We start from the raw sequence: 26792 nt of genomic DNA, 5'->3' as shown, positions 1-26792 counted from the left end.
TGATAATAATTCAGTAAGCTTAACACAGAGACAAATAAACAATAACTGCACCTTAGACAAGAAGTGAACCATGGAACATTGGCAAGAAGAAAGTCTGCAATATTTACTTCTAGTTTGGCTGACTTTTCTCCATTCTATTTTCACCCTGATCGACACCAAAAGTTTTGCAAATCTGACATTAACTGCAAAACGTGTTTCAATTGATAATGTTCAATCACATGACCCTTCCTTGTCTCACTCTTGTCATCTGATACAATTTTCACCAGTTGCTGCTCCAATTTGCTAGTAAAAGTAGCCGGTAACAATGCAATATTTCAAAAATATTTTCGTCAATCCTGCAAAGTTGAGGTTGCTCTTCCATTACTGTGTTAGGAGAACGTCATAAACCCTATAAAAGATAATACACACCCTACAGTCTTCAACCTAGTCTCGCTGAAGCTGCTGTAAGCAGTCAAGATAACACACTTACAAGTTCCTGAGAAGTCATTCGCGTATGATTTACAATGGATACCAGTCTCAATGGCACGGCATGTAAGGGGCTGTGTCACATCTTTGATTTGATAATCAAGAGAATTACTCAGACATTTTGGTGGTTCCTAGTCTTTGAACTTGTATTGGGGTAGAAGAAAAACTACTATTTTATAATACCTCCACACAAGGGGAAAGGACATATGACAATATCATATAAAATCCCAACAGGCAGTACAGCATAAAAGTCCTGCACAGCTACTAATGGAGTTAAGCTCCACAGTATTTCTGTAGTTCATAAGGGCAGCAGGTAAGGGGTTAAGTCAGTTTCATCCAAGGTCTCTCAGATGGGGAGGGAGAAATTGCAGCAGTCCTGTCCTGGACAAAACAGCATTGATATTATACAAGTTACTGTAGACAATGGGACATCTCTGTGAGTTAGTTAGTTGAAATGGTGACATTTATCAATAAGCTTCTTAGGCCACCGAGAAAGATTCAATATTAACAAATTAGCCATTCTGAGTCAATTAAACCATGAGAGATTTATTGTCTGCATGTGATTAAAAGAACAGGCAGTCCCTCACTCTGTCACCATGTCTGCAATTCCACAGTTAGAAATAAAAGTGTGTCTGTGTTTTAAGGTCAGACACATATAGCATTGAAGGTTAAGATAAAAGAGGCCACTATTTAAAAAGAAAACAAATTATGAAGATGAGGAAAATATAGTTCTCACTATATGGAAAATGTATACTGTTCATTCAAGTACTTTATGTAAATAAAGCAGCTACTGACCAAACTTTGCACTTTGTCTCAATAAAGTGCTATTCAGTTCACCAACCATAAAGAGGAAAGTTCATGTTATGATATTTCAGTAGCTGGTGATGGAGTAAGGACCCTGTGTTACATGCCTGGGTAATACTATTGTTAAACTACATGTGGCTCGAAAAGAGTGCACTCTTCATCATAGGGATGGTGGAACAAGAAGCCATTCAAGTGGGGGGAGTAAATAAGAATGTAGTGGTAGTAGGAGACAGTATAGTCAGGGGGATAGACACCGTTCCCTGCAGCCAAGAGCACGAGTCCAGACGGCTCTGAACCCGGGGCTCGGAACATCTGCTCAGAGCTGGAGAGGAACTTGCAGTGGGAGGGGGAGGATTCAGTTGTCATGGTTCACATGGGTACCAACGACACAGATAGGACTAGGAAAGAGATTCTGCATAGGGAGTATAAGCAGCTAGGGGCTAAATAAAAAAGCAGAACCTCAAAGGCAATAATCTCTGGATTATTACCTGAGCCATGAGCAAATTGGCGTAGGGTAAATAAGCTTAGAGAGGTGAATGTGTGGCTCAAAGACTGGTGTGGTAGAAATGGGTTTCGATTCATGGGGCACTGGCACCAGTAGTGGGGAAAATGGGAGCTGTACCATTGGGACAGTCTTCACCTGAACCGTGCTAGGACCGGTGTTCTGGTGAGTTGTATAACTAGGGTGGTAGAGAAGCTTTAAATTAAATAGTGGGAGAGGGATCATGTGAGAGGAGATGTGGTAAATCAAAAGGAAACAATAAGATAATAGAGCTGGGTAGCAATCTGGGTAATGATAGTGTGGCAGGAAGGGACAGAGCATATAAACTTAAGTGCACCAGCAGATAAAGCCAAAGATTGCAGAAATGGTAAAAGGACAGAGTTAAAGGCTCTGTATCTGAATGCGCACAGCATTTGTCACAAAATGTTTGAATTGTTAGCTCAGATAGAAATAAATTTGTACAGAGATATGTTTGCAAGGTGACCAAGGCTGGGACCTGAATATTGAAGGGTATTTGACATTTCATAAAGATAGAAAGCTAGGAAGAGGTGGATGCGTAGCTTTGCTAATTAAGGATGTTGTTCATACAGTAGCGAGAGATGACCTTAGCACGGAAGAGCAAGATGGAGAATGAGTTTGGATAGATTTAAGAAATCGGAAAGGTAAGAGGGCACTTGTGGGAGTAGTTTATAGGCCCCCTAACAGTTGCTACACTGTAGGACAGAGTATACAGGAAGAAATAAATGGGGCTTGTAAGAAAGGTACCGCAATTGTCATGGGTGATTTTAATCTACATGTAGATTGGGCGAATCAGGTAGCCTCGAAAATGAGTTCATAGTGTTTATTCAGGACAATTTCTTAGCGCAGTACGTTCTAGAGCCAACCTGGGAGCAGGCTATTCTAGACCTAGAATGTATAAAGAGGCAGGATTAATTAGTCACCTCATGGTAAAGGAGCCTCTAGGCGTCAGCGATCATACCATGCTAGAATTTCATGTCCAGTTTGAAGGGGAGAAGTGTGGGTCTAAGACTAGTGTTTTAAACCTAAATAAAGGTAATTACAAGGTTATGAAGGCAGAGTGAGCTAAAGTGAACTGGGAGACTAGGTTAAAATGTAGGACAGTAGAGATGCAGTGGCAGACTTTTAAGGAGATATTTAATAACCCAGCAAAGATTTATCCCAGTGAGAAAGATTCTTTGGGAAGGATGCACCATCTGTGGCTAAATAAGGAAGTTAAGGATAGTATCAAATTAAAAGAAACACTATATAAATCTGCTAAGATTGGTGGTGGGTCAGAAGATTGGACAGATTTTAAGAACTAGCAAAGAATGACGAAAAAAATAATAGAGGGAGAGAGTATGAGAGAAAACTAGCTCGTAATATAAAAACAGATAGTAAGAGTTTCTACAGTATTTAAATAGGAAAAGAATAACTAAAGCAAGCACTGGTCGTGTAGAGAGTGAGTTTGGGGAATTGATAATGGTAAACAAGGAAATGGCAGAGGCGTTGAACAGGTATTTTGTGTCTGTTTTCACTGTAGAAGACTTAGAAAACCTCCCAAGGATACTTGAAAATCAAGAGGTGAAAGGGAGGGAAGAACTCAGAACAATCACCATCACCAGGGAAAAGATGCTGGGAAAATTATTAGACCTAAAGGCTGACAAATCCCCTGGACCAGATGGCCTGCATTCTAGGGTCTTAAAAGAAGTGGCTGCAGAGACAGTAGAGGCTTTGGTTATAATCTTCCAAAATTACTTAGATTCTGGAAGGGTCCCAGCAGATTGGAAAATAGCAAATGCAACACCTTTATTCAAGAAAGGAAGGAGACAGAAAGCAGGAAACTATATGCCAGTTAGACTAACATAAGGAAATTACTAGAATCCATTATTAAGGAGGTTATAGCAGGATACCTAGAAAATCATAATGAGATCAGAGTCAACATGGTTTTGTGAAAGGGAAATCGTGTTTAACTAATTTATTAGAGTTCTTTGAGGAAGTAACAAGCAAGGTGAATAAAGGGGAATCTGTAGATGTGGTGTGCTTGGATTTCCAAAAGGCATTTGATAAGGTGCCACATCAAAGGTTACTACACAAGATAAGAGCTCATGGTGTAGGGGGTAACATATTAGCATGAATAAAGGACTGGTTAGCTAACAGGAAGCAGACAGTAAGGATAAATGGGTCTTTTTTGGGTTGGCAAGCTGTAACTAGCACAGTGGGTGTACCTACACAACATGGACTGCAGCGGTTCAAGAAGGCAGCTCACCACCATCTTCTTAGAGTCAAGTATAACAGTAAGGAAATTTTAGTGCAGCTGTACAGGGCCTTGGTGAGACCACATCTAGAGTACTGTGTACAGTTTTGGTCTCCTTATTTGAAAAAGGATATAATTGCATTAGAAGCAGTTCAGAGAAGCTTCACTTAACTAATTCCAGGGATGAAGGGCTTATCCTATGACGAAAGGTTGAACAGGTTGGGCCTATACCCATTGGAGTTTAGAAGACTGAGAAGTGATCTTATTGAAACATATAAGATCCTGAACAGACCTGTTAGAGTGGATACAGGAGGATATTTCCCTCTTGTGGGGGCAACTAGAACTAGGTGACACAGTTTAAGAATAAGAGGTCTCCCTTTTAAGATGGAGATGAGAAGAAATTTTTATTCTCGAAGGGTTGCTAGTCTGTGGAATTCTCTTCCCCAGAAAGCAGTGGATGCTGGGTCCTTGAATTTATTCAAGGCTGAGTTCGATAGATTTTTGATAGACAAGGGAGTCGAGGGTTATGGGGGCAGACAGGAAAGTGGAGTTGAGATCACAACCAATCATTATTGAATGTCAGAGCAGGCTCGAAGGGCTGAATGGCCTACTCCTGCTCCAAAGTCTGGAACATAAGATCCAATTAAAGGAATGATTAAAGATACTGAACAAAGAGAATATCTGAAGCAAAACCCTCAAAACTATGGCAGTCCCTTACAGTCTCGGAATTATCTGTTGCTGTAGTACTCTGTTACTCAGAAGCTCACTCTCAATGGAATGTTTGTCTCAATGTTGCAGTAGTCTGTGCTCAGTGCATGAGAATGTGTGATCCTGAGAGAAGCAGCATGTTGATTGGGCCATACACAGTCTTTTGCTAGTCAGGGCGCAACTGCATTCTGCTCCACATCTTTTTTCCCCCCATTGGGCATTCTTTGCTTCTCTCAGTTTCGCTCGCACTCTTTCTGACATTTGTGTAATGTTGGTTCTTTGCGATGGAGTTTGTGCTGAGAAGATTTAGGAGTTTCTATGTAATCTCCTTTAAACCAGTCCCAATAATGACAGGCAGTATTAGTTGAGAGTTTGTAGACAAACTCCTTGAACTTAGTACCATTCCAGTCCCACACTGGAGATTGTTACTAATGTTATTAAGTGTCCCTCACTGAACTGCGGACATGAAGCAAGACATTTCAGCTCACTCACATCAATCTTTTTTTTATTGCCTGTCGAAGACCTAATTAGCAGTTTTGCAGAGGGAGTAAACCCCAAATTTAGTAAATCTGCTGGATAATAAGCAGCCTCGACAAGAATTGGCAGAGTGGTTTATGTCAGCTCCATCGTACTTTTGTTCCTTCACTGCTGTGTTTAAGTTAAACTTTCTCAACCTCCAACTGAATAGTATGCACCATTTACAAGATGACATAGATGAATAGTATAGATGCACTTAAGGGGAAACTGGATAAACACATAAGGGAGAAAGGAATAGAAGGATATGCTGATAGAGTGAGATGAAGAGGGGTGGGAGAAGTTTCATGTTGACCCTAAACAGCATAGACCAGTTGGGCCAAATGGCCTGTTTTGTGCTGTGCATTCTATGTAAACCTACCTTAGTTTCTAAACAAGTCGAACACCCTTGTAAGACAGGGCCACTCAGCTCCTGACCTCATTACAGCCTTGGTCAAAACATGGACAAAAGAGCTGAACTCAAGAGGTGAGGTGAGAGTGACTGCCCTTGACATCAAGGCAGCATTTGAGCAAGTATGGCATCAAGGAGCCCTAGAAAAACTGGAGTCAATGGGAATCAAAGGGAAAATTCTCCACTGGTCGGAGTCATACCTTGCACAGAGGAAGATGGTTGTGGCTGTTGCAGGTCATCTCAGTCCCAGGACATCACTGCAGGGGTTCCTCAGGGTAGTGTCCGAGGCCCAACCATCTTCAGCTGCTTCATCACTTGCCTTCCCTCCATCATAAGGTCAGAAGTGGGGATGTTCACTGATGATTGCACAATGTTCACCATCTGTAACTCCTCAGATACTGTAGCAGCCCATGTCTAGATGCAGCAAGACCTGGACAACTTTCAGGCTTGGGCTGATAAGTGGCAAGTAACATTCGCGCCACACAAGTGCCAGGCAATGACCATCTCCAACAAGAGAGAATCTAACCATCTCCCCTTGACATTCAATGGCATTATCATTGCTGAATCCCCCACTATCGACATCCTGGGGGCTACCATTGACCAGAAACTGAACCAGAGCAGCCATATAAATACTGTGGCTACAAGAACAGGTCAGAGGCTGGGAATTCTGCAGTGAGTAACTCACCTCCTGACTCCCCAAAGCCTGTCCACCATTTACAAGGCACAAGTCAGGAGTGTGATGGAATACTCTCCACTTGCCTGGATGGGTGCAGCTCCAACAACACTCAAGAAGCTCGACACCATCCAGGACAAAGCAGCTCACTTGATTGGCACCCCATCCTCAAACATTTACTCCCTCCACCACCGACACACAGTGACAGCAGTGTGTACCATCTACAAGAAGCAATGCACCAAGGCTCCTTAGACAGCACCTTCCAAACCCACGACCTCTACCACCTAGAAGGACAAGGGCAGCAAATACATGGGAACACCACCACCTGCAAGTTCCCCTCCAAGTCACACACCATCCTGACTTGGAACTATATCGCTGTTCCTTCACTGTCACTGGGTCAAAATCCTAGAACTCCCTTCCTAACAGCACTATGGGCGTATCTAACCCACACGGACTGCAGCGGTGCAAGAAGGCAGCTCACCACCACCTTCTCAAGGGCAATTAGGGATGGTCAATAAATGCTGGCCTGGCCAGCGACACCCACATCCCGTGAAAGAATAAAAGAAAATTGGCCAGGATTCTGTGTGGCTCTGGAGGTGGGTTCCGAGGTGGCGGGAGGGCAGGGAGTATTGCGACAGGTGATGGGGGGAGTTGTCGGAGGGCCCATCACCAAGTCACTTTCCTGGGGGCAGGATAGGCCAACGACGGCCTTCCCCCCAGAGGCCAATTAGTGCCCGTAAGTGGCCTACTAATGGCAAATTAAGGACCTGTTCCTGCCACCGCTGGCTTCTTACCAGTGGCGGGGGTGGGGGGGCGGGCGGAGGGGGAAGCCTCTGCCATGCGAGGAGGACGCCTTGTACATGAAGCACCCTTCCCGTGGGCTTGAGGGGGGGTCCCTCCTCCGTAGCCCACAGAGGACCCCCGCTGAGAATCACTTTATCCCTCATGACCCCCCCTCCCCCTGGACTGCATGACCACCCTCCCAACTCCCTCACTGGGCATTCCGGACTGGCCCCGGTGACCCCGCCTCACCTACCTCTGGTCCAGGCCTCCACCACTGGGCCTGGGTCCGAGGCCTCTGCAGTACCAGCAGTGGACACTGCTCCTTGTGGCGCTGCCGATACTGATTGGCTGACTTTGGCCGGGATCCCCGTCTTTAAAGGGACAGGGATCCCGGCTCCTGAAACTTTGATTTAGAAAGACTGGAGGATCACTCCGGGGGTGCAGGAAAAAGCAGAGGCGGGATGTTCCCTGCCTGTTCCACCCAGCGTTGGGTGCCTCCCCAACCCCCTTGCACAAAATCCAGCCCATTGCCCAAGCAAACAATCCCTTGAGACTTTAGTCTTTTCAACCTTTAATGACAAATCTGTATATATTACAGAGCAGATTCCAGTCCAGCTTTCTGCACCTGCCAACTGATCAGCTAAACATCTTTCCAAATACATGGGCTCCAGTGTGAGGTTTGTGGAAAATTAATACCATTCAAGGCATTGATTACAAGAGCTGACTTATCCGTAACAGCCACAACCATAAACAAAGGGATCCTATTAAAAGTGATTGCTGATATATAGATTCCTGTGTTTTCAAGTCTAAACATGTTACTGTTTTGATTAGTAATGTGCCAATACTTTCACGTTGGTGCCTAAAAACGTTCACTTGATTCCCGGAGCTTTCTTTGTGGCTTGTCTCCAACAGACTGGACTTAGTTTCTTTCTGTGATTATTAACTTTGATTTTCACCTCTTATTCTTTGAAACTCACAAACAGTGTGTTAGCACTGCTGCTTTACGTCACACTTTCACAGGTTACCTTGGGAATGGCAACGTACTCTTAGATACATTCAAAAATCACATTCAAAACTGCACAGCTAAATCAGGAGTTTAATGTTCCTTTCAGATCTCCCATTGTATTCCTCAACATGCATTAACTGCTCTGTGCCTGTGTGGCACAATCACTCTTACAATTAGCAACCAAGTTCAACAGCTTCCAACTGAACTAGCTCCCTTTAACAGTGATTACATATCCAATTTGCTGATATTCCATTAATATGTGGGCATTATGTCTTGGTTAGTTACAAATTCACTGGGGTACAACATTTATGAATTACAGGTGAAACAAAATGCATAAAAACTAGCATTCTGTGTCCTATTTCACAGAACCTTTTTGTCTGAATTTCTGACACTGGAGTTGTCTCCAAATAGAATAATCCATCTTCTGCAAAATCTTTCCACATCTCCCGAGATCTCAGTCCAAAGCTAAAAAATGTTTACCAGCTATGTATGTAGCTCCATTGGTGACCCCTCTGCCGCTCTACAATGGGACCCGAGTTTGCATACGTAAAAAACCTCTCTGCATAAATGATCATTTATCCCGGTGTGATCCTACCAGCAGTTTCCAATCTTCAGCTGGACGTGTGGCTGTCACGTGCCTTCACATTCCCGTCCTAGAAAAGCTTACGTCACTGAGGTGAGAGTCCTCAGAGTCGGTGAAGCTCGGTAAGCACTGCTCTGCTCTCCTCCGCGTTCTTTGTGAAACTGTTAAATCACCTTGAGGGGGGTCAGAACTCTGGATCCATGCTGTGGGGTGGGTGGGAGGGGGAACCCGCACCCTTGTTTTGTCAAGAGGGCAACTCTGTACCTGTTCATGGATGTGGGGGGGGGTGGGGGGGTGTAGGGTGGATGAGGGAGGGGTGCAGGGTGGACGGGGGCGGAGCATGGTGGATGAGGGGGTGTGTGGGGGTACCGATGTTGAGGGGGGAGGGGGGCAACACTGGAAGTGGTTGAACGGTTATTGTGGGGGTCACAAATGTGAAACGTTATACGTTCCTGTTTCTAGTGATCCACTGCAGGCAACTCGAATGATATTACAGGTGGTCAGGCTGGCTCGCTCTTCAAGTTAATGTGGACAATGTCATGCTGTACCATACAGCTCATGCTGGAACAGTGCTGAAGCACAAATTTACACAACTCTCTGCCCAGATAGGTGTCATTGACCTTGTGAAGGAACCGAGTTGAGCTCGATCATAGAGATGGGGCTGGTCTACCCTGTCTCTCTGGATCCTCAGGCCATGGTGAGGCATATCCACTGGAGGTGGGACCAAGAAGCAGATGTGGCCCATGTGCAAACCCCCAGATGTGAGTAGCAGCAGCCACCGTGGCACAGACTAGTCCAGAGACACGAGCAAGTCTATGGCACTCAGAAGACATACCTACAGATGTTGGAGCGCCAGTGTCAGAGACGACTGCAGATGTCCAGAGAGGCAGTGACACACCTCTGCACACTGCTGAATACTGACCTGCAGTCACTGGGCTTTGGTGGTCACCCTATGCCTGTGGCCCTCAAAGTTGCGGTGGCCCTAAACTTCTACACCTCTGCATCATTCCAGGCATCCACTGGCGACTTGTGTGGGGTTTCGCAATCAGCAGTACTCCGCTGCATCAGGGAGGTCACTGATGCCTTGTACAGGAGGACCGGCGACCATCTGTGCTTCAGGACGGACCCTGAGAGTCAGGCCGAGAGGGTCATTGGATTTGGGTCCATTGTGAGATTCCCACAGGTGAAAGGGGTCATCGACTGCAGGCATGTGGCCATTGAGGCTCCAATGGAACAACCAGCTGCATACCTCAATAGAAAGGGCTTTCACTCGTTCAAAGTGCAGCTAGTACGTGACCACAGGAAGTGCTTCCTGCAAGTGTGTGCCCGCTTCCCAGGCAGCTTCCATGACTCCTTCCTCCTGAATCAGTCCCAGGTGCTGCTGCTGTTCACTCCACCCGTTCAAATTCAAGGGTGGATTCTTGGGGACAAGGGCTAACCCTTGCTGACATGGCTTCTAACACTGGTGAGAAACCCCACCAGTGATGCAGAATAGTGCTACACGCCTGCCACGGCTCCACACAAGCTACCATTGAGCAGGCCATCAACATGCTGAAGATGTGCTTCTGCTGCCTGGATAGATCGAGTGGGACCCTACAGTACGCACCAGAAAGGGTTGCCCATCGTTGCTGTCTGCTGCATTCTGCACATTATCGCATTAGAGAGGGGGGCAGCCTTGCAGGATGATGAGGTGCGGGAGCAGGCGACATCTTTGGACGATGCGGACACAGATGGGATCCAGCAGCAGCTGCGCCTGGCAGGATGAAGAGTATTGATGGAGCGCAGACACGGTGAGCAACGAGCAAGGGATGTACAACAATGTCTGATCACTGAGCACTTCCATAATCCCTGAAATGGAACAAGTGCTCCTCACACCACATGCCACTGTCCTTCATCTCGTCTGAAGTCTGCTGCCTCTCCAACATGACTGGCTGCAGCTGACTGAGCCATTGCGCATGTGACTGCATCAAGCATACTGGCATGGCAGTAATGTTATTCCTCACACTGGCAGTACTGCCAGGCTTATAATGAAATGGCAAGACATATAGTCAATCCATGTTGCAATGTGCTATTCAAACGGCAAAGGCTGAAGTTGTCAGAAAAGCACATTTAATTAAACTGCAAGTGGCACAGACTGCTCACCCGTGTGTCATGGTTTCTTTTTACTATGTTTGCGGCTGCTCCGTCGCAGTGTGACCTCTGCAGCTGGACTGGAGGCAGGCTGCTGATCAGGATGCCCCCTTGGCCTGGGATGACTTTGGCAGTCGTCCTCTGGGTGCCTGAGGTCTGGAGGGCCCTGGCTGCCTGAAGGCTTCCTGCACCAGTGCAGGACTGTCCTCAGGTGTCGTGGCTGCTGGAGCTGGACTCACTGGTGGAGGAGCTGAGGAGTCCGTGTCCACCCTCGAATCGCCTTGAGGAGAGACTCCAGATGTGGAGCGCAGCCTCTCCTCCTCCTTCTCAAGGCTCATTGGAACCACAATGCTCTCTGGGAAGGACTGGGAGCTGGGAACACTCTCCATGCTCCTGGTCCTTCTCTCGTCCAGTCACTGCTGATGTGAAGTCATGCCCAAGGTGAGGGTTTGCAGGTCACGGTGCATCTGTGGAATGTGGCTCTTCATGAGGGTCACCATCCTCTCCATAGAGGAAGCCTTGCACCCACATGCCTGAGACATGGCAGCAGTCATGGCATGGATGGACTCCTCCATCGTCTGCTCAAGGCTGTGCATGGCCTCTGGCATCTCCGTCAGATGTTACCTTACCTTCCCTGCAAGTCCAGCATGCCCTGTGCTGGCGACATCAGAGGCTCATAATGAGGGGCTCAGCCTGGGCCTGGCCACCTACAGTCCTGCAACTGTCAGAGGCCTCGGCTATCTCAGCCTCAGCCAGCTGCTCGAGCGTGTGTGTGGTGCTCTCACCAGCTTGTGACTCCGAATCAGTTACCCACTGAGATGACAGTATCTTTTCTGGTGGAGGATGCAGGAGTGTCATGGGATGGTGCATCCTCTAAGTGTATCTCTTTCTCAGAGGTCATGCATATGGTAAGTAGACACCAGACGCAAGATGGCAGCGGCGCGGGACCCGTGTGTGGAGGCCGCCATTTCCCTCACCTGCTACTGCTTCCAGCAGCAGGAGAAGAAGATCCTGCCGTGTTTCTGTATTCACTTGCCCTACATTGACAGATAAATCCCAACCAGCCATAGTTTCTGGCTCCAATGTCTTTTCCAACTGATCGAACCATCTTAAGAAGTCAGGTGTCCCTGAGATCAATTCATTTTCTGAAAATGCCAGTTTTCTATCCACACTTTGCCAACAGAATCCCCAATCTGGCTGAATTTTCCTGTGCATGTCGGGAACTTGATGTCGGGACCAAATGCAGGTCCTGAGCCTGTGCTTGTCATCAAGGTGCTGGCCAGCACAACCTCAGGTGAGGCGGGCTCCCAATCGGCTGCCTCCATGTTTGCATCTAGTTAAGGATGGCGGCAGGTTCCGAAGGTAGGAAGCCCAGTGATTGAGCCCACGGCATCATCCAGCTGGCAGAGCCGCAGGAGAGGTGGGCGCTGCTGAGGCAGAAAGGTGAGAAAGGTGAGCTCAAAATGGAAGCGCTCCCAGAAGCCTGCTGTAAATATAAAATTAAAGCATAACTCTTAGGGCCATTGGTGTGAGGGAGAAGCCACTCCACAGCGATGGATTTGAGGGAGAAGCCACTCCACAGCGATGGATTTGAGGGAGGAATTCCTCCACAGCGATGGATTTGAGGGAGGAACTCCTCCACAGCGATGGATTTGAGGGAGGAACTCCTCCACAGCGATGGATTTGAGGGAGGAACTCCTCCACAGCGATGGATTTGAGGGAGGAACTCCTCCACAGCGATGGATTTGAGGGAGGAACCCCTCCACAGCGATGGATTTGAGGGAGGAACCCCTCCACAGCGATGGTTTTGAAGGAGGAACTCCTCCACAGCGATGGTTTTGAGGGAGGAACCCCTCCACAGCGATGGTTTTGAGGGAGGAACCCCTCCACAGCGATGGATTTGAGGGAGGAACTCCTCCACAGCGATGGATTTGAGGGAGGAACTCCTCCACAGCGATGGATTTGAGGGAGGAACTCCTCCACAGCGATGGTTTTGAGGGAGGAACTCCTCCACAGCGATGGTTTTGATCACGGCTGCGGCTTTTTCATTCCTGCGGCTGAGCCAGCGAGAGGAGACATTGATGGTTCTTTGGCCTGTCACCGGGAGCTGGGAGGCTGCCTCCAAGTTACTGTCGACCTCCAGACTCAGCTGGCAGCTGGTGGGGGGCCGTCCGACGCCAGGAAAAGGCTGGGGGTTCTGAAAATGTCCCATCACTGGGGCCTTAACTGGCTGCCCACCTCGGTGCAGTGGATTGCCCCTTCCTGTGGCAGACCCCCCTCCCCGGGAAACACGCTTGGAGGCGCGACAGTGTCAGGGAGCCATCCCAACATGCAATTCTCTGAATTTTCCCAAAACCTCATCATCCGAATGCCCCTCCCCATGGCAAACTTCTGCCCAATAATTGTATTATTAAATCATCAGCAGATTTTCCAGAGTTTGTTGCTGTGTTCAGTGGGAAAGCTGCAAGAACACGGAGGTCCTTCAAGCAGTTGTTATAAATGAGGAATTAAAATACTGAGTTATTATATCGTAATTTAAATTGTACGCACAGTCCAAAGCTTGCTTTCGTTCTCTCAGTCACCCCGCCCCCACTTTCCCCATAATCTGCTGAAAGTGCTGATGTTTCTGGGGTACAGTTCTATTTATACCAGCCCCCGGCAGCTATGGCAATCAACTTTTACCCAGGTTAAAATAAGAGATGGGCAAGGCCATTCAGAAAATCACTATGCACATTCCCAGAATGTGTCCCAGTTCTGATGAAGGGTCACTGACCTGAAACGTTAACTCTGCTTCTCTCTCCACACATGCTGCCAGACCTGCTGAGTATTTCCAGCATTTCTTGTTTTTATCCCAGAAATGTGCCTGTTTTGCACTAGAGCATGTGTGAATGGGACATTTTATGCACATGTTAAACCCCCTCCTGTTTCACACATTCAACAACAGTCTTTCTGCACCTGAATGCAGTTTGACAGTGTGCAGTCAAGGCTTCTCATCGGCCTTTACTTCTCGTGAGAAAGTATTTGGACAATTCACTCCCACACAGCAACTGTCCATATTTATTTCAGTGATTTCTATATCAAGGCATTGAGCCTAACCCTAGGCTCCTTGTTTGCAAAATGCCTAGGTTTTAAACATTAGAAAAAGTGTTGATCTATTCTACCGTGTATTGATAAGGAAAGCATTTTTAAGATAGCAAATTTCAATTCTGTTTCTGTCTCTTTGTGTAAAACAGTCCTTCAGCTGTTCAATACAGTCTACCAATTTACTGATCCAATTTTTATTGTACAATATTACTGAACCTGTAAATTGGAATCATAGAATGGTTACAGCACAGAAGGAGGCCATTCAGCCCATCGTGTCTGTGCTGGTTCGCTACAAGAGAAAGTCAAGGAGATTAATAAAAAAAACTGCTAAGCAGTACTGAGGAGGTTATTCATTGTGGATCAGGCAAAGGATTGCTTTCTAAGTCATTTGATTTTCCCTGTAAATGTTTTTGTGTAAAGACTGGCTGAGAGGGCAGCAGTTAATGATCTTGAAAGGGTCTGCATACAAAATCAGAGCTGAATTTCTGTGAATCCTTGTTTTCTAACAAAGTGACAAAATCAGGTAACCGATCAGCCTGGGTTTGTTTACATTACATTTATATTTTGATCAGTTTTCAACATACAGCAAAGAATACAGATGTTTTACTTAACAGCAGTCTAACTTCAGAGACTCTGCAAAGTGTCACCAGCGAACAGACAGAAACGTTTGGTTGAGTTATCAGAACCTCCTGCTCCTGTCAATGATCACAAAACAGGCAAAAAACATTAAAGGACAAAACTCTAAAAATTACATTGACAGCAAAAATGGGGGAATAAAAATAATTGTAATTTTCTTTGTTTATTCAGATGTGCCATTAAAAATAATAACTAAGACTTTGTCATTTGTTTGAGAAGTTATTTCTAAATCAGAATGAAGACAAAGTATTTACCGGAGAGCCAAGACTGGGAAACTGTGGCCTGAGGATTACAGGATCAAAGTGTTATGTATAAAATTGCTAATTGCTATAAAACAACTACCGTGGAATCTCCCTGCTTAGCAAAGTCTTCGCTCGAGTCGTTTTAAACAGACTCCAGAAGCTGGCTGAACGTGTCTACCCTGAGGCACAGTGTGGCTTTCGAGCAGAGAGATCCACCATTGACATGCTATTCTTCCTTCGTCAGATACAGGAGAAATGCCGTGAACAGATGCCCCTCTACGTTGCTTTCATTGATCTCACCAAAGCCTTTGACCTCGTCAGCAGACGTGGTCTCTTCAGACTACCAGCAAAGATCGGATGTCCACCAAAGCTACTAAGTATCATCACCTCATTCCATGACAATATGAAGAGCACAATTCAGCATAGCGGCGCCTCATCAGACCCCTTTCCTATCCTGAGTGGCGTGAAACAGGGCTGTGTTCTCGCACCTACACTGTTTGGGACCTTCTTCTCACTGCTGCTCTCACATGCGTCCAAGTCTTCAGAAGAGGGAATCTTCCTCCACACAAGATCAGGTGGCAGGTTGTTCAACCTTGCCCGTCTAAGAGCGAAGACCAAAGTACAGAAAGTCCACATCAGGGAACTCCTCTTTGCTGACGATGCTGCTTTAACATCTCACACTGAAGAGTGTCTGCAGAGTCTCATCAACAGGATTGCGGCTGCCTGCAACGAATTTGGCCTAACCATCAGCCTCAAGAAAACGAACATCATGGGACAGGACGTCAGAAATGCTCCATCCATCAATATCGGCGACCACGCTCTGGAATGGGTTCAAGAGTTCACCTACCTAGGCTCAACTATCACCAGTAACCTGTCTCTAGATGCAGAATTAAACAAGCGCATGGGAAAGGCTTCCTCTGCTATGTCCAGACTGGCCAAGAGAGTGTGGGAAAATGGCGCACTGACACGGAACACAAAAGTCCAAGTGTATCAAGCCTGTATCCTCAGTACCTTGCTCTACGGCAGCGAGGCCTGGACAACATGTGTCAGCCAAGAGTGACGTCTCAATTCATTCCATCTTCGCTGCCTCCGGAGAACCCTTGGCTTCAGGTGGCAGGACCGTATCTCCAACACAGAAGTCCTCGAGGCGGCTAACATCCCCAGCTTATACACCCTACTGAGTCAGCAGCGCTTGAGATGGCTTGGCCATGTGAGCCACATGGAAGATGGCAGGATCCCCAAGGACACATTGTACAGCGAGCTCGCCACTGGTATCAGACCCACCGGCCGTCCATGTCTCCGCTTTAAAGACGTCTGCAAACGTGACATGAAGTCCTGTGACATTGACCACAAGTTATGGGAGTCAGTTGCCAGCGTTCGCCAGAGCTGGCGGGCAGCCATAAACGCGGGGCTAAAGAATAGTGAGTCGAAGAGACTTAGCAGTTGGCAGGAAAAAAGACAGAAACGCAAGGAGAGAGTCAACTGTGTAACAGCCCCGACAACCAATTTTATCTGCAGCACCTGTGGAAGAGTCTGTCACTCTAGAATTGGCCTTTATAGCCACTCCAGGCGCTGCTTCACAAACTACGAAAAGACAGAGGTGGGGATCCCCACACCTTTCCAGCCCAGTGCTGGGAGCCCCGCCTCCAGCACAAAATCCAGCCCAAGGTGTGATTACGGTGCTTTGGTTTTGTTTGAGTTTTTGACGACAGGACTGTTACCTTTTATCAGCCATTAGATTTGTAAAGATTAGAACAACTTTTATTTCTGTGGCACCTTTAACATAGTAAAATGTCCCAAGACATTTCATAGGAACTATTATTAAGCAAAGTTTGACACTGAGGCACAAAAGGAGGTATTATGACAGGTGACCAAATGCTTGGTCAAAGAGGGAGGTTTTAAGCAGCATCTTAAAGGAGAAGAGAGAGGGGCGGACAGGTTTAGGGAGGGAATTCCAGAGATTAGGACCCAGGCAGCTGAAGACACGGCCGCCAATGTTGGAGCGATGGAAATTGAGAATGTACAAGGGGCCAGAATTGGAGCAGCGCAGAGATATTAACGGCTGTAAGAGGTTACAGAGATTGGGAGGGGCAAGATCATGGAGGGATTTGAAAACAAGGATGTGAATTTTAAAATTGAGCTACTGCCAGACCGGGAGCCAACGTATTGTGGGAAGCTCGACTATCGTACAAGTTGAAAGTTCTACACTCCAGCTATGGGTGCAGCCCAATGGTCTCACTTCCAGTGACACATTTTCAACTTTGAAAAAATTGCTGTATTATAATTTATGTCTGACATCGGCGTGACATAAAACTGCCAATGTCAAACATGCATTCTAACCAGGGCACTCTTAGAATCATAAAAGGTTTACAGCACAGAAAGAGGCCACTTGGCCCATCGTGTCTGACTTTGTTGTTCTTAGATCAATTGTGTTGAGGTTGAAAGTAATAAAAGAGACAACTAAGTGTAGTGAATCAGCATACTGATGATCACCAGATCAATCTGAAAGATCCCCAGTTCAGAACAAGCAGAGCTAATGACTGCCCTTTGGTCTCAGCTTCTACTAATGGTACAGGCCATTATCTCGTTTCTCTAGCACATCGCAGCATTCAAAATTCACCACCTAACTCAAACATATGAAAATAAGAAATAGGAGCAGTAGGCCATTCAGCCCCTCAAGCCTGACCTGCCATTCAATAATATCATGGCTGATCTGCCCCAGACCTCAACTCTTCTTTCGTGCCAGCTCCTCATCGCCCTCAACTCCCCGATATTTCAAAAATCTATCTACCTCCTCTTTAAATACTTTCAGTGATCTAGTCTCCACAACTCTCTGGGGTAGAGAATTCCAGACATTCACTACCCTCTGAGAGAAGAAATTCCTTCGCATCTCAGTTTTAAATGAGTGTCCCCTTATTCTGTAACTATGTCCCCTAGTTCGAGATTTCCTCACTAGTGGAAACATCTTCTCAACATCTACCCTGTCAAGCCCCCTCAGAATCTTGTACGTTTCAATATGATCACCTCTCATTCTTCTAAACTCTATTGAATAAAGGCCTAACCTGTTTAGCCATTCTTGATAAGTCACCCCCTTCATCCCAGGAATCAGCCTAGTGAATCTCTTTTGAACTGCCTCCAATGCCAGTATATCCTTTCTTAAATATGGGGGAACAAAACTGTACACAGCATTCCAGGTAAACAGAGAACAATTCACAGCAATTAATATATTGGAGGGTTAATGAACTGACATCTGGTCACAGATGAAAGGGTTTCAGAAGCATGTTGACTGAGTTTGAACATGTTCAGCCATTCAGAACAATATTCTCAACTACCATGATCAAATGGATCTTGTTAATTAGATGTGATACTTAACCCTAATGTAGGAGCCATTAGATTCACATTGACTTGTTTAAGGACACTGAAAATGTAACAAACTTTTCCAACATGTCAGATTATAGTTCTGTGTCCAATTTTCCTTTATGTTTATCGCTCTGGAATAGGGTGTAAAATTGAATTGAAAAAAATCGGTTTCAGTGTTTGTTAGAAATATTCTTATCAGCTTTGCTGCCTCTCTGATGCAACTTCCCAGCTCTCCGTGTTCTCCGTGATCTCTGTGCTATCTGGGTCTCAGCAGCTGTTGGTGTTAACCTCGTGCCTATTGTACAGGCCCCGAAGCTGCAGCTTCAACGCCCCTCCTTGTTCAGTTTCTACTCTAAAGATCTCAGTGTTGAGGTGGGGATTAGTGAGGGAGGTATAAAAAGAGCTTCAGAAATAAAACAGGCAAACACTAGTATTTATTTGGCAAAAATAAAGGTTTCAACATTTGGGAACATTATGTGTGTGGAAAAGGTTCACGCGTGGGGAAAGGTTCACGCGTGGGGAAAGGTTCACGCGTGGGGAAAGGTTCACATGTGCACAATTCAAATAAAGACCACCCAAATGTCAGTATTGAAGTTGAAACTATATTGAAATGAACTTCAATATAGACAAGACTGATGGGGCGGATTTTGGGAGGAAGTTTATGGAGGCCACATGTTGCTTGGATAATGAGAGTCTAAATGGGGTAGAGATTGAAGGAACCTAGTGGGAAACACATTCACAAATCACATAAATTAGTGATGCAGCTTGGTAAGGCCATAAATAAAAACCCAGACCAAGCACTGGGGTTTAATTCTGGGGGATATAATTGAAAAGCAGAGAAGTTATATCAAACTTATATGAAACCTTGGTTAGACTGCAGACTACTGTGCACACTTCTACCTCCATATTACAAAAACGATATCGAGGCACCTGAAAAGGTGTAAAACAAGATTTACAAGGATAATAGCAGAACTAAGAGGATACAATTATCAGGAAAGACTGAACAGATTGGGGGTCTTTTCTCTAGAGAAAGAAGGCTGAGGGGTGCTCTAATAGAGGTCTTTAAAATTATGCAGGGGGTTGATAGGGTAGATGTAGAGAAGATGTTTCCACTTGAAGGGAAGATGATAAATATGAGATAGTCACTAATAAATCCAATAAGGAATTCAGGAGAAACTTCATTACATAGGAATAGGATGAGGCCATTCAGCCCCTTGAGTCTGTTCTGCCATTCAATGAGATTACAGTTGATCTGTATCCTAACTCCATCCATCCACTTTGGCTCCATACTTCTGGTCTAGCAAAGGTCCAGTGATCTTGAATTTTAAATGATTGATTGAGAGAGCATCTATTGCTTTTCCTGGAAGAGAGTTCTACACCTCTACCACCCGTTGTGTGAAGAAATGTTTCCTAATTTCTCTCCTGAATGGGCCAGCTCTGATTTGAAGGTTAGACTCCCTCACCAGCAAAGAAAAGTTTCTCTCTATCTACCCTAACAATTCCTTTCAAAACCCTAAAAAAAAATCAATCAAATCACCCCTTAATGTTCTATATTTGAGCGAATACAATCCTAGTTCATGTAATCTCTCCTTATAATTTAACTCTTTTCCCAGAGAGTGGTGAGAATGTGGATCTCCCGACCACAGGGAGTGATTGAGGTGAATAGTGTTGATACATTTAAGGGGAAGCGGGATAAACACATGAGGGAGAAAGGAATAGAAGGATATGTTGATAGGATGAGATGAAGAGGGGTGGGATCAGGCTAAAGTGCAGCAGGAACACTAGCATAGCCTGAATGGGCCGAACGGCCTGTTTCTGCCTGTACATTCTATGTAATTCTATATAAAACCCGAGCCGCAACTAAAGACAACACAAAACGGACTGAGACAGTGACTGATATTAAAACCGAAACCGCGGCAGCAACTGAGGGCCGAGTTTTAACCCCAAAAAGTGGGTGGGTTTGGGCTGGGTGGGGGTTACAGTGTTCAAAATCTGAATCCCAATTGTAACCTGCCTCAATCCCACCCACTTATGCTTTTAACAGAGTTGAGACAGGGGATGGGTGATCAACCTGCTCCTGGCGGTGGGAGGGAGTTTGGCAATTTAAATATTATAATGAGGTGGTGGGCCTGCTATTGATCCACTATTTCAAATTTAACTCCAGCGAGACAGGTTTCTGAGCCTTGGGAAACTTGTCAGCTACAGGAAAACATGGGCTGCTGAATCCAAGAGCTGACTGCCTTTCCACAGCTTCTGGATACAGTGTACCTGCCTCGGTCAGCCCCCACGATTGAAATCCACCCCCCCCCCCACCCCGAACCCTCTCATCTCTCCCCAATCAACCCCACCCAGAGTCCAACCTTACCCCAGCTTCCAATCTCTAACCCTCCCCTCCCCCTCTGAATCAGACACCCATGGGATCAGGGATCAAACCCCCAAGGACAGAGAAAGAGACCCCCCCCTGGGCTCAAGGATCAGGGACCCCCCCACAGAGTCAGGGTTCAGGACCCCCTTGATGTCAGGGATACAACACCACCCCACCTTGACCAAGAGTCGGATTACCCCAGCACACCTTCCCCATTGTTTGAGGCTCAGCCACCCTGGGTCAGATGTCTTGGTCCTGCAGCCTCTTCTCCAGCATTCCCACCAGACTGGTTCAAATCTGCCAATTAGGTTCAAGTTAAGATTCCCCCCCCCCCACCCCCCCGAGACCGAGACAGAGATGGAAACTGAGACAGAGACAGAGAGTGAGATGGAAACCAAGACAGAGTCAGTGACCAAGACAGACGTCTGAAGCTGTTTGTCCATGTCAGCCTGTCACCTCCGGAATTTTGAATCCCAAGCAATGCTTTGAGTTACACAAGAACCTGTGGTGCTCAGCACCAATCAGATACACTCTTCACCAGGGAAAATATAATCATCTAAATCAATGCAACAGAAACCCTGAGCTCTGCACATCTGCTGTCATTTCGATCAACTATTTAACGTACAACAGGAAGACATCAATTTTCCTCAAATATAAGCTCCCAGCACTAACTGCCACACCCCTGTGGAACACTGTTGACCTCAAGCTGCCCATGTTCCCAATGATATGCAATGATGTGTCCAGTTTCTGCAGCATCTCCCTAATGAATAAACATGGGCCATCTCATAGACTGATACAGAACAGGAGGCCATTCAGCCCATCATGCTTCTGCCAGCTTTTTGAAAGAGCTATCCAATTAGTCCCACTCTTCCCCGCTCTTTCCCCATAACACGTCAAATTTTCCTTTCCAAGTATTTATCCAGTTCCCTTTTGAAAGTTATTATTGAATCTGCTTCCACCGCCCTTTCAGGCAGCACGTTCCAGATCACAACAACTCACTGTGTTAAAAGAATTCTCCTCATCTGCCTCCCCTCCCTCTCAGTTTCTTTTGCCAATTATTTTAAATCTGTGTCCTCTGGTTCCTAACTTACTTGTCAAAGGAAACAGTTTCTCCTTATTTACTCTATCAAAACCCTTCATAATTTTGAACACCTCTATCAAAACTACCCTTAACCTTCTCTGCACTAAGGAGAACAAGCCCAGTTAACGGAATCTGACCTCCTTTCTTACCTGAAAAGGTCCAGGAAGGTGTCGGTTGCTTCTTTGGAGGGGATTGGTGAACTCAGCGCTGGGGTGCTGCTCTGCCCACTCTGGGAGTGTTGACCCGGTTTGATGATCAGCCCCAGGGTGACCCCCACACCTGAGCCGAAGAGGGTGGTGAAGGCAAAGAAGATGATGGCTCTACCACCCAGTTTGCCCAGAGCTCTGGTGTCCAGACTCGCTGCCCCTGACACAAGGCTGCAGAAAACCACAGGTAGGATCACCATCTTCAGTAGCCGGAGGAGGATCTCTCCAGGGAAGGCAAAGTAAACCATGTGTGTCTGAGAGATGTGCAGTTTCCTCACTGCCAGCCCGACTGCCACTCCAAGCAGCACCCCAGACACTGTGAATAGCACCAGAGAGTTTCTCTTCAGGAAAGACAGCACCTTGACCATGGCTGATTGCTTCTCCTTGCTTCCCTCTGTAGCATTCTGCACCCCAAGTCTATCCAAGCCTGCAATGGTACAAGCAGGGCGGCTCTTCATTACAACATGCCCATTAGCAGTCTGCTCCGGTCCTTTCTGCATGTTGCAGTATATTTCTAGCGACTGTGTGTTGGGAAGGAGCTTGTGCTGATGTGTTCCTGACACTGGCACAATGCAGCAATGCTTCAGTAGTGTGTGGCTGTGAAAGAGAGAGGTGGGGAAGTGATGCAACCAGTTCTAGTATTACAACAGGCACGCCCCGATGTACAGACACTGTTAGGTTTGGTTAATAACTCAGCTGATTGGAAAGGTTCAGTGTTTGCAGGAAAAACTCTCACCACCCCCCAGAATACTGACCACCATTAATCAGCATTCCTCAAAAACACCTCCCATCCCCACTGCCAATTCCTGGAGGGAAGTGGTAAAGAAATATTGAGATGTCCACTGCATAATAATGACCGGGAATTTGCCGGGAAAATAATAGCAAATCCATGTCGCAGGTCCGAATTAGCAAAGAAAATGGGGAAGGGAAGCGGATCCGCAGTAAGATTCCGAACAAATTACTCACCATTTATCTCGACAGAACGGGAAAAAAACTTCACCTCCCACTTCAAATTCACCGTGAGCCTTAAAGTTGCTGCATTTCCAGTATTAATGGGAATTCATCTGCTCAGGATCCTGTTCAATACATCATTTAGAATCCTGACATTCTCACTCAATCCAGAAAGTTAACAATCACACTGTGAATCTCACTCTCAAAGGCAGGACATTGTTCTGGGAGTTTTATTAAAATTTCTTTAACTTTGCCTTGACAGTATCTTGGAGCCAGTTTTGCCAACCACCTTTCACCCTCTGGAATGCAAATTAGATGGATTTTTTTTACAGGAAATACCGGTATGGGACAGAGGACATAGTCAGAGACAGGCACTGACATTTTGCACCACAGACAGTTGACAAAATTATTGACTCTGCCACAGACATGGGGACAATTAATTTGCATATAAAATGGATAGCCAAACTAATGCCATTAAAACACTGTCCGATTTAAAATACATTTCTCCCTATATATAAAGTAGCTAAGCATACAAACATCAATGGAGAGCAGCACAAATGGGTTAGCAATAAACCATCCACAATGAATCACATAGAACATAGAACAGTACAGCACAGTACAGGCCCTTCGGCCCACGATGTTGTGCTGACCTTTAAACCTACTCTAAGATCAAACTAACTACCTACCCTTCATTCTACTATCATCCATGTACCTATCCAAGAGTCGCTTAAATGTCCCTAATGTATCTGCTTCTACTACCACCGCTGGCAGCGCATTCCACGCACCCACCACTCTCTGTGTAAAGAACCTACCTCTGACATCCCCCTGAAACCTTCCTCCAATCACTTTAAAATTATGCCCCCTGGTGATAGCCCTTTCCGCCCTGGGAAAAAGTCTCTGGCTATCCACTCTATCTATGCCTCTCATCATCTTGTACCCCTCTATCAAGTCACCTCTCATCCTTCTTCGCTCCAATGAGAAAAGCCCTAGCTCCCTCAACCTTTCTTCATAAGACATGCCCTCCAGTCCAGGCAGCATCCTGGTAAATCTCCTCTGCACCCTCTCTAAAGCTTCCACATGCTTCCTATAATGAGGCGACCAGAACTGAACACAATATTCCAAGTGTGGTCTAACCAGGGCTTTATAGAGCTGCAGCATAACCTCGCGGCTCTTAAACTCAATCCCCCTGTTAATGAAAGCCAACACACCATACGCCTTCTTAACAACCCTATCAACTTGGGTGGTAACTTTGAGCGATCTATGGACATGGACCGCAAGATCCCTCTGTTCCTCCACACTGCCAAGAATCCTGTCTTTAAGCCTGTATTCCGCATTCAAATTCGACCTTCCAAAATGAATCACTTCACACTTTTCCAGGTTGAACTCCATCTGCCACTTCTCAGCCCAGCTCTGCATCCTGTCAATGTTCCGCTGCAACCTACAACAGCCTTCCACACCATCCACAACTCCAGCAACCTTTGTGTCATCGGCAAATTTACTAACCCAGCCTTCCACTTCCTCATCCAAGTCATTTATAAAAATCACAAAGAGCAGAGGTCCCAGAACAGATCCCTGCGGAACACCACTGGTCACCGAGCTCCAGGCTGAATACTTTCCATCTACTAACACCCTCTGTCTTCTATGGGCCAGCCAATTCTGTATCCAGGCAGCCAAATTTCCCTGTATCCCATGCCTCCTTACTTTCTGAATGAGCCTACCATGGGGAACCTTATCAAACGCCTTGCTAAAATCCATATACGCCACATCCACTGCTCTTCCTTCATCAACATGTTTTGTCACATCCTCAAAGAATTCAATAAGGCTTGTGAGGCATGACCTGCCCCTCACAAAGCCATGCTGACTATCTCTAATCAAACTATGTTTTTCTAAATAATCATAAATCCTGTCTCTCAGAATCCTCTCCAATAATTTGTCCATCACCGATGTAAGACTGACTGGTCTGTAATTTCCAGGGTTATCCCTATTCCCTTTCTTGAACAAGGGAATAACATTTGCCACCCTCCAATCATCTGGTACTACTCCAGTGGACAGTGAGGACGCAAAGATCATCGCCAAAGGCGCGGCAATCTCTTCCCTCGCTTCCCGTAATAACCTTGGGTATATCCCGTCTGGCCCCGAGGACTTATCTATCCTCATGTCTTTCAAAATTTCCAGCACATCCTCCTTCTTAACATCAACCTGTTCGAGCATATCAGCCTGTTTCACGCTGTCCTCACAAACGACAAGGTCCCTCTCACTAGTGAATACTGAAGCAAAGTATTCATTAAGGACCTCCCCTACCTCCTCCGACTCCAGGCACAAGTTCCCTCCACTATCCCTGATCGGCCCTACCCTCACTCTGGCCATCCTCTTGTTCCTCACATAAGTGTAGAACGCCTTGGGGTTTTCCTTAATCCTACCCGCCAAGACTTTTTCATGTCCCCTTCTAGCTCTCCTAAGTCCATTCTTCAGTTCCTTCCTGGCTACCTTGTAACCCTGTAGAGCCCTGCCTGATCCTTGCTTCCTCAACCTTAAGTAAGCTTCCTTCTTCCTCTTGACTAGCTGTTCCACATTTCTTGTCATCCAAGGTTCCTTCACCCAACCATCCCTTCCTTGCCTCATCGGGACAAACCTATCCAGCAGTCGCAGCAAGTGCTCCCCAAACAACCTTCACATTTCTGTTGTGCATTTCCCTGAGAACATCTGTTCCCAATTTATACTCCCCAGTTCCTACCTAATAGCATTGTAATTCCCCCTCCCCCAATTAAATATTTTCCCATCCCGTCTGCTCCTATCCCTCTCCATGACTATAGTAAAGGTCAGGGAGTTGTGATCACTATCACCGAAATGCTCTCCCACCGAGTGATCTGCCACCTGGCCTGGTTCGTTGCCAAGCACCAAATCCAACATAGCCTCCCCTCTAGTCGGCCTAGCTACATATTGAGTCAGGAAACCTTCCTGGACACACCTGACAAAATCTGCTCCATCCAAACTATTTGCACTAAGGAGGTTCCAATCAATATTAGGGAAGTTGAAGTCACCCATGACAACAACCCTTTTACTTCTGCACCTTTCCAAAATCTGCCTCCCAATCTGTTCCTCCATGTCTCTGTTGCTATTGGGGGGTCTATAGAAAACTCCCAATAAAGTGACTGCTCCTTTCCTGTTTCTGACTCCCACCCATACTGACTCAGTAGACAAACCCTCCTCGATGACCTCCCTTTCTGCAGCTGTGATACTATCCCTGATTAGCAATGCCACTCCCCCACCTCTTTTACCTCCCTCCCTATTCCTTTTGAAACATCTAAACCCCGGAACATCCAACATCCATTCCTGCCCCTGTGATATCCAAGTCTCCGTAATGGCCACAACATCGTAGCTCCAAGTACTGATCCATGCTTTAAGTTCATCACCCTTATTCCTGACACTTCTTGCGTTAAAATAGACACACTTCAACCCATCATACTGGCTGCAACTTTGCCCTGTCAACTGTCGAACCTTCCTCACAGACTCTCTGCACTCTGTATCTGCCTGCTCAACAGCTCCCATCCCCCTGCCAAACTAGTTTAAACCCTCCCGAAGAGCTCTAGCAAACCTCCCGCCCAGGATATTGGTACCCCTCCAGTTCAGATGCAACCCGTCCTTCTTGTACAGGTCCCACCTTCCCCAGAAGGTGTCCCAATGATCCACATATCTGAAGCCCTTCCTCCTACACCAGTTCTGTAGCCACGTGTTCAGCTGCACTCGCTCTCTGTTTCTAGCCTCACTAGCACGTGGCACCGGTATCAATCCTGAGATTACTACTCTGCTCGTCCTGCCTTTCAGCTTCCAACCTAACTCCCTATATTCGCTTTTCAGGTCCTCATCCCTTTTCCTAGCTATGTCATTGGTACCGATGTGTACCACGACCTCTGGCTGCTCCCTCTCCCCCTTAAGAACTGTTGGGTTGTAGTGTGACTGTGAGGATCATGTGTGTCTAGAGGTGCAGGTTCTAAAGCTCTCCATCACTTTGGTACACATTATTCTAGTAATCA

The 26792-nt window shown here is 46.3% G+C and overlaps 1 protein-coding gene across 4 annotated transcripts in view; it reads right to left on the bottom strand.

The window, feature by feature from the left end:
- slc1a4 (solute carrier family 1 member 4) overlaps positions 1-23410 on the bottom strand; it is a 60633-nt gene extending 37223 nt beyond the window's left edge. The window contains exons 1-2 of one of the 4 annotated variants that reach the window (XR_010976142.1): positions 22774-23410; positions 21751-22404 (exon numbers count right to left, since the gene is read on the bottom strand). Coding sequence is in view for 1 of the 4 variants with exons in the window: in XM_068044258.1 (XP_067900359.1) it covers positions 21751-22307 (557 nt within the window). In the remaining 3 variants the exon portion in view is untranslated. Of the gene's footprint in view, positions 1-5858; positions 6637-7367; positions 7563-21750; positions 22405-22773 lie in introns of those variants that run through there. The other 3 variants (XM_068044258.1, XM_068044260.1, XM_068044259.1) reach the window with 3 other exon arrangements.
- Positions 23411-26792: the final 3382 nt, after the last annotated feature.

The sequence above is a fragment of the Heterodontus francisci genome, chromosome 13 (genome assembly GCF_036365525.1).
Source record: "Heterodontus francisci isolate sHetFra1 chromosome 13, sHetFra1.hap1, whole genome shotgun sequence".
Lineage (NCBI taxonomy): Eukaryota > Metazoa > Chordata > Chondrichthyes > Heterodontiformes > Heterodontidae > Heterodontus > Heterodontus francisci.
The sequence above is the reverse complement of the archived record's forward strand: the minus strand, read 5'-3'. Positions and strand labels throughout refer to the sequence as shown.